This window comes from Watersipora subatra, chromosome 3, assembly GCF_963576615.1.
Source record: "Watersipora subatra chromosome 3, tzWatSuba1.1, whole genome shotgun sequence".
In the NCBI taxonomy this organism is placed as follows: Eukaryota; Metazoa; Bryozoa; class Gymnolaemata; order Cheilostomatida; family Watersiporidae; genus Watersipora; species Watersipora subatra.
In genome coordinates, this window is record NC_088710.1 from 63336001 (window position 1) to 63353250 (window position 17250).

The 17250-nt window shown below is 37.6% G+C and overlaps 2 protein-coding genes across 2 annotated transcripts; one reads left to right on the forward strand and one right to left on the reverse strand.

Annotated features, from left to right (window-relative positions):
* The first annotated feature begins 247 nt into the window (after positions 1-247).
* LOC137389540 (E3 ubiquitin-protein ligase RNF185-like) lies at positions 248-5130 on the forward strand. Its single transcript, XM_068075573.1, has 5 exons — positions 248-424; positions 3045-3176; positions 3353-3407; positions 3835-3949; positions 4152-5130. Exons 1-5 carry the CDS (start codon positions 267-269, stop codon positions 4247-4249), a joined length of 558 nt encoding a protein of 185 aa, XP_067931674.1. The 5' UTR covers positions 248-266; the 3' UTR covers positions 4250-5130.
* A 107-nt stretch (positions 5131-5237) lies between these two features.
* On the reverse strand, positions 5238-16976 carry LOC137389539 (flotillin-2a-like). The gene is made up of 9 exons (XM_068075572.1): positions 16831-16976; positions 16452-16533; positions 15474-15688; positions 13394-13626; positions 8040-8159; positions 7346-7560; positions 6932-7115; positions 5919-6062; positions 5238-5811 (listed from the first exon to the last, which is right to left on the reverse strand). Exons 1-9 carry the CDS (start codon positions 16877-16879, stop codon positions 5782-5784), a joined length of 1272 nt encoding a protein of 423 aa, XP_067931673.1. The 5' UTR covers positions 16880-16976; the 3' UTR covers positions 5238-5781.
* Positions 16977-17250: the final 274 nt, after the last annotated feature.

Below are 17250 nucleotides of genomic sequence, written 5' to 3' on the forward strand. Positions count from 1 at the left end.
CCTGGCCTTGCGCTCATCCAGCATCTGCTGCATCAAGATATTATAGATGGTACGCATTTTTATTGAACAATCCCTCAAGTATTCTGTTTCGGAAGGTGGATTTACACACTTCACATGCTTTTTTATTGATAACCTCAATCATTAGCTGTGGTGTCCTTATTCCATAGTTTCTGTTCAATAAATAACATGGTCAGACAAAATGTCCCGTCTTCATTTATCTAAGTGAATTTAGATTGTTCGTAGGTTTCAAATTGTTAAAAGAAAAGATGGCTGCGGCTTCGCCGCCTACAGAAGGTGCAAGCGCAAGTCCAGAAGATGCCAAAGATACGCCTGGAGAAACGGAGAATTCAGGCAACTACGACTGCAATATATGTCTGGACACAGCTACAGACTCTGTTGTTACATTTTGCGGACACTTGTTTTGGTAAGCCGGAAAGCATCGGTACTGGTGCTGTGACTTGCCTATATATTCATTCAGTCATGTATCAGACCAGCAATTCTTTGAGCATTTTTTCACCTAGACTGTTAGTCAATGGCTATATTTATTATATATCTACGCAGACCTATTCTTCACTTAGCATTCAAAAGTAGATATCACAATATTCAAACATTTACTGATGCCTTTAGCCGTGGCTACACATAATCATGCAGCGAGTGCATAGCCAACTCATGGCTGACAGGTATATAATGTGTCGTGTCTAAACGAACACGTTAGTTTTTGTCAGCACGCTGAAAACTGACACCAATGTGATGACTGTAACGACAGGAAAATTCTGGTTCTGTCTTATTAATTTTTTTAATTCTTTTGTTTTACGGTTCGTTTTCAAATAATTACAATAATTACAATACGACTTCAGGTAAACAACTATCAATAACTGGATGACAATATTCTTATTTATGACAGTCTCGCAACAAGTGCCGATTGGACCTGCTCTTGAAAAATTTTAGGACAATTCTTTTGCTGGCAAAAATTGTGACAATTGAAATTTCTTGGTTGCTTCATTTTATGGACCCAAATTTTTCTGTTTGTAGTTTGTTGATTTTTATATTAACGCATCGTGTTGTTTTCTTTGAGCCAAAATACAGCAGTGAAATTATTTGCACAAACACTATTTTCATTACAAATTATTAGTTATCCATACTAGCTCATGCTGGCATGAGCTAGTATGGATAGTATAGTAGTATTGCCAGCATGCTTTGACTTGCTGGCAATACTTCTTTAATAATAATGGAAAATCCAGCAAATACTTCACCTGACTAAGGCCACCTCTCATTAGTTAATCTGTTTGTTGCCACAATGCATCGTCATATACACAACTGACCATCAGCTATGTATTTCGTTGGTGTGTAGCCATGGTTTTACATGGATAGCATGAGTTTGGCTGTTTGTCATTCATCAATTAATATTTTGCTATGGAAGTATGGTGTTGTGTTGGCAGTGTGTCTGCCTGACCTTTGGTGTTTGGGGGTTTCTAGGTCTTTCGTTCTACTAGTTGGATTTTGTAGCAAAATTGGTTCATATCGACTATTTCTTTAAAGGTTGACTTGCAATAAAATTCACATTACAGTTATTTGGTATCAAAAGATTCACCATGTCTTAGTCTGCTCTATCGTAGGTCCAAAATATGTGGAAACGTGATTACAAGCTCTTTAAAGTTCAAAAACGAAAAGCCGCCGTAGATTGGAATCTCTTTATTTCGATGACGTAATCATGAAATTTATTTATTGTCTTGTCACGTGATGTTCTCACGTGAATTGAAAGGCCAATAGAAAGCTCAATATAAAACTTATCGTAGCACTAGTTTATGACAAACACTTTGGATTTTACCGAAGACCCCGTATCAAATATAGATGCTCGCTACTTTACAGTTTTGTTTCGGTTTGGTCTAATCAGCAAATCATAATCTGATCATGTGACCCAATACTTCGCAAATAATTTCTGCAGCACTTTTCGATTATCGCAAGTGACCAACAGGCTCGTCATGATTATCAGACAATGATATGTACTCCTTCAAACTAAGGCTAAAAAATTAAACAAATTTTTACGGTAAGTTATAGGATATCACTGCTAAAAGTGACAGGATTACAATGACGATAAAACAGATGCGTAAGAACAATAGACATGGTTTTATTGAATGCGTGAAGTATATTTGTGAAAATATTTTGACGAATAAGGTTGCATGAAATTGTAAACAGAAACCATCTCTCGCAACTGCATCACATTTGAGCCGTTTTGGAAAGATAATCCAAACTACGGCGGTCTCGTGTGGCTGCGATTTTCTGTTTGTTCTTTAGCTTTTAAGAGCTTGTAATCACCTTTCCACATATTTTACACCTACTACACAACAGAGTAAGACATGGTGAATCTTTTCATATCAAATAACTGTAATGGGAATTTTGTTGCAAGTCAACCTTTAACGTAACAGAGATGGTTATAGGCAATAAACTTGAGGCAATAGGCACCTTGCTTGAGCGATAAAGATCAGCCAAGACAGTTGATGGATTAGGATAAAAATAAATTAAATAGGAAGCCTTTATTAATACATTGTCTTGTCAATATGGTAGTGACATTGTTCTATATAAACCAGTGGCAGAATTTGAGGTCTAGAAATTTACTGCTAGTGTAAGCATGCATTGCATAATTCATTTGTTTATTATACTTGCTTCGTTCCTATACTCGTGTCTACGCTTTTATACACTTGTATATGCTTGTATACACTTGTATCTGCTTGTGTATGCTTGTATACGCTTGTATACACTTGTATCTGCTTGTGTATGCTTGTATACGCTTGTATATGTTTGTCACACGCATCATCTACTATGTAAATTGTTGCTGTGTGCATTGTATGCCTGGAATTTATTGAATTATGAATTATTTCTGCAAGTTTTGTATATTATGCACTGGTACCAAGCACCATCTACCCTCTTCGCTGTTACTTATTTACACGCATTGTACTGTGGCTGAAGTCATAACATAATCTGTGTACTGCTGCTAAGGATAATGTACACAGTCTTATATCATGTTGCTGCTGACATTCATCCAGTTGGCCATGTCTGCACCAGTGGTTGAGCACAAGACCTGATCGTCAGATGTGTCCTGTGTGCAAAGCTGGCATTAGCAAGGACAAGGTTGTGCCGATATATGGCAGAGGAAGTACAAATAATACAGACCCGAGGTGAGACACTCTTGTCTTTTACACTCTGTTGTAGGGACAAACAATAGTTAGTTTGTGTTGAGCAGGATAAATACCCTAGTATAAACATAGCATTTTCAGATCCACCAAGTCTGTCTAGTTATCCAGATTTGTATGTTCGGAGTTGTGCATTCTTATCAGACTATCTTGTTTTTAAGAGAAAAGCTGCCGCCTCGACCTTCTGCTCAGCGAAGTGAGCCAGAGAGAACTGGGGTTAGTAGAGGACTATTATTCTATGGGTTATTTATTTAGTTAGCCAGCTTTTAGAGGAACTCTATTAGGTATATCTTTACCATTAAAAATACTTCCTATCAACCTTGTCATAGCAATAGCTCGGAGCTGTTTCCCTAATAAGTACACAGTTCCTCACTTAGACATTCTCTGCTCCGCCTGTCATTGGCTTGGTAGTAGACTTGTTAATTTTATTCAATTAATCTATATAAATACATTAACCTAGTAAAATATTTCATTGTTATTTACCATTTGTTGGTAAAAATAAAGCTTAGGAAAGCTGCTGTTTGTGAGAGAGTTATGCTCTCTATCTTAATAGCTAACAAATCATGACGGCTTTTAGTGCATTCGCATGCAATTAATTAGGCTCACCAGGCAAACTAAAATTTGTGATTTTTGATGTTTTTAGCCGTTTGGAGACTTTAGTTTGGGAAATCTTCAGCTATCATTTGGTATTGGAGCCTTCCCTTTCTCAATCTTTGCATCAACAATGAATAATCGCAATGGCATGCGAGCTCCTAACGGTATGTCCGTGTCACAAGGCATACAATAATAGAGCAAGCACCGGTAGCAGTTAGGTAGACTAGGTTTATTAATGACAATTTGGATACCGGTTTAGTTAAATTATAGTCCCTCAAAACTCTTAACTAGTCCACAGTGAAGCTTCATTGATGCATTCTATGAGATGTCACTTGCTACAATGTTTCTTATTTCTTCTCTTTATAGCACAAGCAGAAACTCAGCAACATGAAGAGGAGCAACTCTTATCGAAAATTTTTCTTTTCGTTGCAGTCTTCTTCGCAATCTGGTTGATTATTGCATAAAATTTGAATTCTTAGTCTGATGTTATTCGCTTTAGCTTATATTTATTTACACTCATTTAGGAGGTTGTATTGTTGGGTAACCATCTCTAGGTAAAGGGTAATCATGGTCACTCTTATCGTACCATATCTAATGGTTTATGTACTAATTCTCGGCTGCACTGATTATATAATGATTTATGGGTCTTACATCTTCTTGACATGTTTCAGTTGGAGCTGATGATAATTGTTGTGTCACATGTTTGTAGAGGTTTGCTGCAACATATCACCACTTTACTGTTATATGTTACATTGAAAATAAATATAATATATTTTGAAAGGTATTATCATTGTCAGTCATTGCCAAGACTGAATGAGGTCAGTAACCACAGTAGCTTATTTTATGTTTGGTGGAATCAGTAATTAGTATAACGTGGTTTTCCTAAAGCGAAATGTTTATATAAATTGTTTGCTTACCTTGCTGCTGTTTGATTGTTAAACTACAAGTACTAAATATATGAAACCTGGATGAAGTCTAGTCCTAATATTCCATCTTAATACTTTAGACCTGCCACCCTCTAGCAAGGGCCAGACTACTGCACCAATGGAAACATCAATTATAGATGTGACTTTTTATTCATAAAGGCGATGAAATCTCTTGAACGTAACCCCGTGACTGATTGGTTCTGAGATCTTCCTTTGGTTCAAGTGGACATACAGTACGAAGCAATAGTTGGGCTGAACATGTAGCTTTTCCAGTATTAACAGATCTTAGCGAACCTTCGATAAGCGGTTTGATCCACCACCGGTTTGTTTGTTGGTTTTTACAGTCAGCTGTCTAGGACATTTACAGAAGGCTTTTACTTATTTGCCAAAACAGGATATTGTACGGGTGGGCTACGATTTCAGCATCAATGGACTGGCTGCAGTTAATATAATTGTGGCGAACTAGTAGAAAACTTGGGTTCTTGACTCGATTTAATTCAGGAAATAGTGAGTCAATACATCAGAATTGGTGTTCGTACAAATACTGTATATTCAAGATTGACATGAGTATAATAAATAAAATATAAAAAGTAGAATTGATTGAAAAACCTTTGCATTCTATGAAATAGGCGATACTAGCGGGAGCTAGTTAGTGCAGCATAGAACATTGGGCTTATCTTCTCAGTTGAACATTATTCGTTTTACAATGGCTGGTGATATGTAGTCACACAATCTGACAACATGACATTAACCCTACTATAAGTGCTAAAAATATTTGGTGGCTATGAATTTTGATATAAATTGTAGCAAAGTATTGACACCGAAAAAAAACCAGAAAGTGATTTGTGTTCAATCGAATGTGCTGTTTACACAGTCGGGTACAATATCACAGTTAAACTATGTACAAAGATTACAAGGCTATAACATACCTGAGGCTATCAATATAATAATATTCTGTTTCAAGCTGCACAGAAATTAACACCAAAACTTTAATATTTTGGCCCAGGCGAAGATTATTTGCGGCTGAGCTGACTTGACTGATAGGGCAAATGCTATCGTATACTAGCTGGCTAGTTTGCTCCAGGGACTTGCTGTAGAACCTGTGAGAACAGTAAATAATATATGTGAACAGTTTAATCACCTGCACCTAACCTTTCATACCAGTCACTTAGCCCATAATAAACACTAATACACAGTGATACACTACCTTAGACAAGTCGACTCCTGTCAAGGCTTGAACAGCAGGGGGCAGCTGACTGACCAGTTTTGACACCTCACTCGTTGTTCGGTCATCTCCCACGAGAACTATCTCATCAACTCTGGCCAGCGGTGCTGACACTTCGGCAGCAATCTAGAAGATTTCAAAGGATTAAAACCAGATCACATGTAACTATGGTCAATTAAAAAGCTATCGTATTTTAAAGATGTGTGTTTCAACTGAAACATATTGAACCTAAAACACTCGCACACTAGGGTGACACCATTTAGTATTTGAAGGTTTGCAGATACTAGTCACTAAATGGCTGAACGAGGCTACAGACACCGTACCAACATACAATCTAACCATGTGAAGGACAATGAGGACCACAATACCCCTGAAAGCATTTAAGACGCACAAAAAATAATGTCATCAGTTTGTTGAGGGGCAAGTAAAGTTGTACCTAAGCGCATCAGACAAATTCAGCTCAGACACCACATCAAGCACAATGCTCCCATTCAACCCATTAGACCACCCAAATATACCATACTTTTCGGACTATAAACCGCACCCCTATATAAGCCGCATCTGCTTTATTTTCCGAAAAACGATAATAAAACAATACATAAGCCGCACCTTTGTATAGGCCGCAGAACTCAGGACTGTGCTTTTTAACGCGGCAGCAACTTTGCTGTTTAAAACGGAACAGTGCCGTACAGCACAGTTTCGTATTATCCGACGCTTTTTTACTTAGTGCCTAACAGAAAAGTACCGTTAGGCATTGTTTCGTATTTTCTTTCACCGCTAAAAGCGCATTAATTGGAGATTTCCGTTAATGCGCCCTAGTGGTGAAAGAAAAAGCCACAGATTAGCCGCACCCTTATATAAGCCGCATGGCTTGGATCATCAGAAAAATGTAGCGGCTAATAGTCCGAAAAGTACAGTACTACTCTTGACAACCTCGTGAAAGCAACATGAAGAACCTTAAAATCCTACAAGATAGGCAAAGATCAACTACTGACCTTTGGCAGGGTCTCCAAAATAAGGCTGACCATGGCAGCATCTCCATACTGCTTATAGGCGGATGCCTTTAATCTCATTCGTTCTGCCTCCGCCTTCCCAACAGCTTCAATGGAAGTAGCCTCAGCTTCTCCAATCAATCTGATCTTTTCAGCATCAGCGCGAGCCGCCTCCACCTTATGAATTCTAAAAATAATTCCAATATTTTCAGGGCATTAAGAGATAACGAGTTTTATATTATCAGGCAATTAAATTTTATCTACAGTGAGACTACTTCCTGTGCGACGAGTAATGGTATTTGAAATTTTTGACTAACTTTTGCAAATTCCATTAAAGCTGGTTGAATACTTCCTGGCACTATTAAAGAGGCCAAAAAAATAGTAACTTATTTTTTATGAGATTTAGAGTCGTCTAACCTTCTGCCATCAGCTATCTGATTAACTTTGAACGCTTCAGCTTCTGCCGGAAGCTTAATCGTTGCGTGAAGCTCATTCTCCTTTCTCACAATCTCTTTATCTTCTACACTGATTTGTTTTCTCCGCTCAACAACATCGATCTCGATTTCTTCAGCTCGGATCTTTTGGTTGGTTTTTGCTGACTGCAGCTCGTAAGCCAACTCAGATTCTGCTTTCTAAAGGACAATGTACAAACAGGAATGACCTACGAGTTTAATAGGCTTTCCTGCATTCAAATTCTGACATACAATAGATATATCATACAATAGATGTATCATGACAAAATTTTAGCATATGGGAACCTGTTCAACTCAACTGGCATGTACATGCTGTATACATGAATATGGTGAAAATTTTATTGACTTCATTAGAAATGCCATGATTGCAGTGGCTAGCCAGAGTCAGAGACAGTAAGAGATTGTTAAAAGTTAAACATCTAGAATGTTCTACAGTTTTCACTCTATGCAGAGACAAAAGTATTAGATGTTAATATGCACTTTTAGATATTTCAATTTTGTGCAGTCAATCTAAACGCTGATTTTGCTGTCAGGCAATATTGAATCTTACAAAAAGACTTGCTGACTTTAAAATAAACGCATGCTTTTGCCCATTTGGAATTACTAAAAAAGTGAATGTTAATGGTCCTTTTACGTACCTTCGCATTGACCTCTTGATCAAACTGAGCCTGCATCATTTGAAATCCTCTGTTGGAGTCAGCAACTCGCGAGTCAGCATCATACTTGGTATCCATCATAGTCTTCTCACACTCAGCTTCCTGTCGGTGCAAATAATGACTGGTGTAATACAGATGTATTTTGTGACTTAGAAAAATAACCCTATAATAGGCTATTCCAACAAACATAGAGGCAGTGAACAACTGTGTCCTAGTGGTCTAGAAAACCCACTCTGTGAACAGTAAGTTTGGGTTCAATTTCTAAAAAAGGTCACCATTTATGACAGCAATGGCTTCCACCTTAAATTGCTCTCTGCAGGTAACCTCACCTCTGGTGACAAACTTAATAGGTGCGGACATGTCTTACAAACACTAAGCAAAGCATACATCAACCTCGATCTTTGAAGGAATGCTGACGAAAAAATTAGTTTAAGACACTTATACGAATGGCAACGCTTCTGGCAATGAATTTGACAAACAGACCATGAAAGCTTCACCTCATGTTTTACACAAATCCTGGTTAATGAAATGAATAGTGAATAATATACAGGTCCTAGATGACTTGGACATACAAAGGTTGATTTAACCTTAAAGCCAACCAGCCAATGTAGAATAAGTGCGGATATAGAACCGTTTTGAAATGAGAGTCTATATGCTTTCATGTTGAATCTGGTCAGTGCATGGAAGCTTTCAATAAAGAATGTTTAAATAATAAATCAATAGTTTATTTCTGTCATGTTAAGAATCAATTTCTGGAAAAGTTGACGTTTATTCTTTGGTATTCACATTTTGAATCGCCTTGTGATAGATCCTGTACAGTATTTGTATATCCTGTACAGTATTTGTATATTCTGTACAGCATTTGTATATCCTGAACAGTATTTGTATATCCTGTACAGTATTTGTATATGCTTGTATCCTTCATGCTTTGGCATTTCTTAGACAAGCTTTAGATGGTTAGGCGACTATGTGTGACAAAATATAAAAAAATATCTATCCTAAAGTGAGATATGTGATAGGCATTCATGTAGTCCTACAATTTCTATAAATTAGGAATTTTCCTCTGAAGGCTGCTTTCTGCAATACATAACCAACAGTGTTCACACAATCCATAAAAACATGTTTAGCATACCCTGACTGTGTTCGTTATAAAGCAAGCAGTTTGGTTATAGTAGCCTAGATCTTTACTAGAATAAGAGCCATGCCCGTCCATCTAAAGCCATGGTTGAAATTTGGGGAGAAAAAATCACATCCCATGAATTCGAACTCGCAACTATTAGAATGATAGCCCAATACATTTACTGGGTTTTTATGCTTCAAATGGATTCGGAGTTGCTTCCACCCCAAATCATAGAAATGGTAAAATCCGAACAGATTTGACGCCATTTCGCTTCACTAAATTTGTGCAAAGGTATTCACTGTGAGACTATTATTCGTCGTATCGGAAACGCTCACTACGGATGGATTCGGATTGAAATTACACAGTTAAGTTCTCCCAAGTGGAGGTAAAAAACTTAGGCACATTTCATCGCAGTACCACGCGAGTATATTATAACTAATATTGCCAACGATATGTTGCTCATATGACAATGATGAGGTAATTACCTTTATTATTTTATTACTTTATTCATTAAATAACTGAACCTACCGGTTGTACAGATTCCAACCGCATTGGTGCTAACCTCTTGCTAGGCTTAACACTTCTAGCATAGAAAAAAGTTTTTTTTTTACTAAAACCGATTGTTGTTCAAGCGACTTTTAAAGTAATAATTGTATAGCAAGGAGTAAATTATGTTGTTGTTTTGTAATATAGAAAGCAGCAATAGGGAAAACAAAAAGAAAACACTCATCAGTTATCCTGGCTGAGTAAGTGCAGCAAGTGTGTGAAGTGAGTCTACTTTATCAAGTTGTCGTGAGGAGTACATCGCTAGTCTCGGAAAAACCATAAAGTGCAACTCCGAATCATTGAAATAGTAGGATGCGAAATTGTAGGCAGAGGTCAACTCAGAATCCAGTCAAACCATAGAAACCCAGTTGATTAACAACTTTGCCAGTTGACCTCTCACTCACATTTCAGAATAACTGCGCATATAGTAATTACAACTGACAATCTCTCACGGCACACCAGATAGTCTGTCTTGACAAACTGTTGTATTTGCGGAGTTGTCCCCCCGTCGAGCGTTCGAGCGACACAACAGCTCGTTATGATTACCAATGGAGCGACCGACATAACATCGCAACCAAGCCGCATAGACAGAAGAGAACAACTCCCTATAAGTGCAGCTGATGCATCAGGTGCAGTGCGTCTTGTGACAAGCTGTTGTGTTGCTCGCCCGCTTGATGGGGGACAACTCCGCAAAAACAACAGTTTGACAAGACAGGCTACACACCAGACTGCGAGGGTAGTAATCTTTACTATAATAATATACGTCTATCCGAAACCATGCTAGGAGCGTTAGGAAAAAATTCCTTACACAGGAATCAACCTCAGATATCCGGCGTTGCAGCCACACGCACTACTAACTGTGCCACTAGACTGCCTCGCGGTACCAAGGAATACTTGCGCACATAGTTATTACATATAACGATCTCCCAAAACACATAGGTCTGCCAGCATACTAATATTTATTTATGAAATCTCAGGTCACGGGTTTTACTGATGCATCACGACATGCGCGTACCTACTAACAGTGGTCCGACTCAGTTATCTTGTATCCTTATGAACCACAAAAAGCAAAAGATACAGCAATTCGTCTTAAATTGTGAGGGGTGATGCCAACCGCCATACCTGTCACGCCTAGGTAATAAAATTCATAGTTATATGTAATGCACTGTTGTGACATTTCTGGCACACAACAACTAACTGATCTTTAACAGTGACTCGCGGTTTGGCCGGCGTTGCACAGGTATGAAAAATCAGCTTATAAGCAGTGATAGCAATGTCACACCAATAAACTCAGCTTATAAACAATGCCAGGTGCCAATAGCCTGGCACATTGCCAATGGCTAATTTAAGTGCGCTAGTTATCTACAGATCTTACTAATACATAGAATGACGTTGCCTTGTAACGGAGAGAGGTAGTATATTTTCACCCACATAGCGACTTATATCCCCCAATGAATCCATATATTTTGCGTAGCGCAATAGTTTAGCATATCATCTAGGAAACGGGAGATTCCGAGATCAAATCTTCCGCGATACAGATTTTTCATTTCAAGATTTTAATAGATATAACTGGACATGCCGAACTACACAAGTATACACAGACAAACTTGAGATTTACAAAGATTTGTTTGTAATAAAATAGGAGCAAGCGAGGCTAGTTACCTAACTCCACCACACTGAGAAAGAGGGTTTTCCTGAAATGCCTTGAAAGCTAGGACTAATCTTCATAAAGGAGCTAGTTCCTATTAATGCGCGCGCAATGAACCGATTACAGATGCTAATGATCATGATCAATGCTGATGTATTAAACCATAACTGTCACGAACAACTTTTATCGTTGTTCCTAAGTAAATCAGACACGCTAATCCCGATTTTGTACTCAAAATAAAGATTAGTCCACTAACCTTCAAAGTCATTTAGGCTTTTTTAAAGCGTTTCAATATCCGTTTCGAAAACAACACAATCGGCATTACAAGCTCCGCCCATAAATATGTGACGAAACCTAGCTTTTTCAGGAACGGAAGTTAGGAATGTTTAGTCCGATTTAGAATAATAGAGATGGGTGTCTTAAAACCCATTATTATCTAAATCCAGCCTGTAAAATAATTTCAGATTTTTATGAAAGGTATATAAACTATTTAAAATTGCTCGTAGCTTGTTACGTGACGTTTAAATGGGCTGGACGCCGAGGAAAATGAGCTCAAAAAGCGCGGTTTTATCACCAGCTAGCGTTGTTATCGCGCTTTTTTAAATATGCAATGTTAAATAGCTCATCTACCTTTCAGAAAAGACTGATATTATTTTTAAGGCTGAATTTAGATATTAATGGATTTTAAAACACCCATATCTATTATTCTAAATCGGTCTAAACATCCCTACGTAACTTCTGTTACTAAAAAGCTAGGTTACGTCACGTATTTATGGACGGAGCTTGTTATGCCGATCGTGTTGTTTTCAAGACCGATATTAAAACGCTGTAAAAAAGCCTTCATTACTCTGAAAGTTAGTGGACTAATCTTTATTTTGAGTACAAAATTGGAATCAGCGTGTCTGATTCACCTAGTAAATACGATAAAAGTTGTTCGTGACAGTTATGGTTTAATGAATGTTCAACAAGTGATCTGCGACAATGAGAACGCTACTATTAGACGTACTCCATCTTGTGCAGGCAGAATCTTTAGCCAAGTTACCATCATTATACCAACATAAAACCTAACAGCGTATAAACTGCTGAAACAGCTAAACTTGGTCCTCATTCTAAACGACTGGACTGATGACATTTTCTGCTTCAGCGCCTACTGGAATTACTAGCATTCCAAGCGCGTGCCTCCACGGGTTCAGACACATCTGCTTGAAAATTAAGATAAATGAGAACAGAGGGAGAAAATCCAGTTCCCTAGTTAGGCTATGGTACTATGGTAAACCTGAAGGAGTCTCGCTTGACTGCAGCAGTCAAGCAGCAGCGGGAGTCAAGCTAAATAAAATGAAGGACCTTTGACTTGATAATACAACTTATATGAAAAAATGAAATGAATGGAAGAGAGCAGAGGTTGAACAGACTCATCATAAAGGCCCGGTTGGATCATATGTTCATGTTGAACAATCCTGTTAACACCTCGTGGTTCGGCAAAGTGTTTGCATACAGAATCACCAAATTTCAGGTCATTTGATCAATCCGATTTTGTAACTGGCTAAAATGAACATGCATATTTGGCTACGACTCGAAAGACAATCGCGATCTCCATCAGTCAATTGTAGACGTATAAATATAGTTGCGCCATTACTGTTTACCAATTGCTAGTCCGAGTTCCTAAATGTTTCAAACAATCATGATTTCTACTGTCTGCACCGACTTTCAATGCATCACAGCTAAAAGCCAAAGTTGCACACTTTCGCAACCTTTTCCTGAATTGAGTGGACAGCAAAAGTAATTACGGGGCCTTGGAAGCACCGGCTGGCAATTACGCAAGAAGAGGGCTAAGAAAGTCAAGAGAACTAAAATGAATGACCTAATTTTAATTTCAGCTAATTTTAATTGTAACTTCAACGATCTCCAGAACTTTCCAGAACATGCTGAATCACACTCACTGCCTGTAATCGCAAGACAAATAACACGCTACTGCCTGGTTTCATTGAGATAATTAAAACTTTATAGATTTAACGAAGATACCCTGATTCCAGCATCTCTGTTGGCCTCGGCCACACCGATGTCAGCATCTCGTTTTACAATTGCTGTCTGCGCTCGACCGAGAGAGGTCAAGTAGTCAACTCTATCAAAGACATCTTTAATGGTAAAGGAGACAATCTCTATTCCCATACGGCTAACATCAGGGGAGGCAATCTTTCGGACTTCCGCTGCAAACTTCTCTCTGTCTTGGAACACCTCCTCAACTGTGAGTGTACCTAACAGAAAGCAAGAATACCAAAATATAGTCAAAGCTCCAAAATCTCTCTAGAGTTTCAAAGATCAAACATCGAATTTGTTAGAATTTTAAAACATTTATATTAGTTTTATAATATAAGCATAACTGCGAAGTAGTCAACGCAAGTGTTGTGAGAACTATATATGCATGAGCTAGTAAAAATATAGCCAACCGAACAACACCAAAGTAAAACGCCATTTTTTATAATCATTGAGTTTTGATGTGTATTCTTTGTAGGAGCTGTTACTCCTTTCAAGACAGTTTTGAACAACCAGAGAAGATCATGTGAAACTAATTTCATAAATTCCAGTCAATTATCTGTTAAAACCAAAGTAGGCTCATAAACTAGTAAACTTTCAAATTGTTCTATTTGTTTATTTTCAGAGATTTATAATATTAGCTACTCTTTATTTTTGAAGAAAAATGATATTAGTAATATGAGGCGTAGGCTTTATTAAGCTTCAACTTAGAATTATATTAATTACACTATATTATAATGAACTGTCATTATTAGTAATGACAGCAGTTACTATAAGTCCACTTCATTGCAAAATGGATATCACCTACAGCAACTGAAACGTTTTAATATTACTGTTTTCACTCATTCTTAGAAGAATGAGCACTGCGAGCGAGGCCTCCTTCAACAGATTTCATCCTTTTAGGTCACATGTATTGATACATCTCAATCAATCCTCGCAGCATCCAGACGCAGTGAGTGGCACAAACAACACTTTAATTTGCTTGCAATTACACTTATTGCACGAGTTGCACCCGGTTTTCTGATTAACTCAAGCAGAAGCGACCATTCATATTAACCCTGACATATGTACATGACTAACTGTGCCACTATGAAGTAGTTTACATATGAATACATGCTGGTTATTTTATACAGAATAGAACATATATATTGATATAGTTCTACTACAACACGAGTAAGCGCCGTTTTCAAATATCAATTAGACTGACTAATGAGATAGCCGGTTGAGGTGGAGTACAGAGAGAGAGCTTCAACTACTCTCTTTAATTCTCATGTGTATATGGATCTAATAAACAGAGGAGGCTTTTTGGCCCTAATGCTATATTTTGATATCAGTTATCGAAATCATAGTCAGGCAGAGTATGGAAGCAGATTTGTGGGCATATGCTTTGGTAGGCCGAATATGGAAGTAGATTTGTTGTCATATGGTTTGGTAGGCCGAATATGGAAGTAGATTTGCTGTCATATGGTTTGGTAGGCAGAGTATGGAAGCAGATTTGTGGGCATATGCTTTAGCAGGCAGAGTATGGAAGCAGATTTGTGGGCATATGCATTGGGAGGCAGAATATGGAAGTAGATTTGTGGTCATATGCTTTGGTAGGCAGAGTATGAAAGCAGATTTGTGGTTATATCCTTTGGTAGGCAGAATATGGAAGCAGATTTGGGGCATATGCTTTGGTAGGTGGAGTATGGAAGCAGATTTGTGGTTATATCCTTTGGTAGACAGAATATGGAAGCAGATTTGTGGGCATATGCTTTGGTAGGCGGAGTATGAAGCAGATTTGTGGTCATATGCTTTAGTAGGCGGAGTATGGAAGCAGATTGCATTGTGTCACTAATATAAGCATGAACAACGCATCTAGAAAGACCCGTCAAATAATTCAGACATCGATAAAAAAGCAAGCACAAACTTGAAAGAATTGCCAAGACATGTCAGCATGTACAAACCTGTGATCTCAAACAATGGTAAAAAACAGCGTGAGAAATTTGTATCAACAGCAAAACAGTTTACAAATTGATAGACTGAATGGTGAGAGTGTAAATTTAGTGTGTTAAAGAGGGAAATATACCGAGAATAGCTCTCAAGTGCCCTTCAAGGGTCTGCAGGACAATTGACCCAATCTCTTGGCCTGACTTTCCTAAAAATTGTTCGACGGCTCTCGCTATGAAGTCGGGATCATTCATAACCTTTATTTGCGACACTCCCGTGACATAAAGTGGTACGCCTTCTGATGTCTCAACGCTTTCACATTGAGGATGCAGAGTCATCACTTCCAAAGGAAGACTAAAGCGATACAAAATATACGAGTGACTGAGTTCGTGAGAATACTTTAATCTAGCTACGAGATCGACTGAAATTACAATAGACGCCTATGAGTTATGAGTTGCAATGATTGTGCTTTTAAGATATGATTATAAACACGTAGATTAATAGAACAGAATCTAATTTAATAAACACAGCGCTCTAGTTCTACAGTATATTTATAAAGTAGACACTAATCGTCAGCAATATGGTGATAGGCCTACAGACAGAATAATTCTGTGAACAAATTTAGAGTAGCAGATAGCTGCCAGAGCATAGAATAATGACTAGTTATAGTTAGAGGACCATAATTCAAGTTCCACATAATGGTGAAAGAGATGCAAATGGATTTGGCCAATGCTAAGGCGATTAAACAAAATAATACAAAAACATTTTACTAAACTAATGCTAATAGTTGTTATTTGTTTTTCGGCTTTCATGTTTCAGTCATCACTGCAGCCACACTAAAAAAAACGTTTCTCTGAGGTGTGCAGAGTAGATTATTTGACATGGCCAACTAATAAGATTTACTAAAATATTTGAAGATAGTCGATTCATTAAAGAAAATGGCACAAGGAAATGTATGCAATTTACAAATATTGCAACATTCTGTGTTTTATTGCTCGATTTGAAAAATGCATTAATATATTAATATGATTATTTCAATTGGAATATAACGTGAAGCTATCACTTGACGTTGCCTGCATTAACTAATATGGGAGACAAAACCTGATAAACCACTTACTGCTGGACGTCTGAAACACAGCACCATGCCCAACCCCAGCCACCACTGATATACTTTTTACCGTCATTTCCACAGCAACCGCCTGTCAAAAACGACAATAATCGTGGGGAGGTGTCATTGAGCATAGGGATCTGACTCTTCCAGTTGATAACAGTTTGGCTATAGCCTTTAAACTAATTCTTATATACAGGATTGATTTTCTTTTTTAGTTAATACTTAAAGTATAACCATAAAATGCATAATATGTAATCAAACGCATTTACTATATTTTGTACAGCACGATAACAAAACTAAAAAAATATTGTGGCAAATTGTTGATAAAACAGTTAAGGCAAAAATATAACAATAATATCAGAATGCGGTAAATCACTAAATTTACCAGAAATGACCATCATCTCATTCGGTCCAACAGCATAGCAGTTACCCATTGTGGAACGGGATATAAGATTTACGTGAGCTACAATGCGAGGATATGCGTTTAGCTCGGGAGCAACTGATCAGCAGGTGCCCGAAATTCGTCACTCGACCCAGTTTCTGTTTTAGTTAACATTCCAAACAAGTTGTGGGGCGCCTGTTATTCACCGATAGCTAAAAACTATTGGCAGTCTATTTCAAAGCTAACATGAAATCTGCAGTTGACAACAGCGTCAACAACTTTTTCTCTGAATATATTTACATCACTGATTATTATTTATTATTAAAAACGTAAATAGCACTAAAAAATTATTGCAATAATTTTTTTTTCATTTAGTTTGTTATTGTTAGAAAATATAAATACTGGTATACATGCAATGTTTCA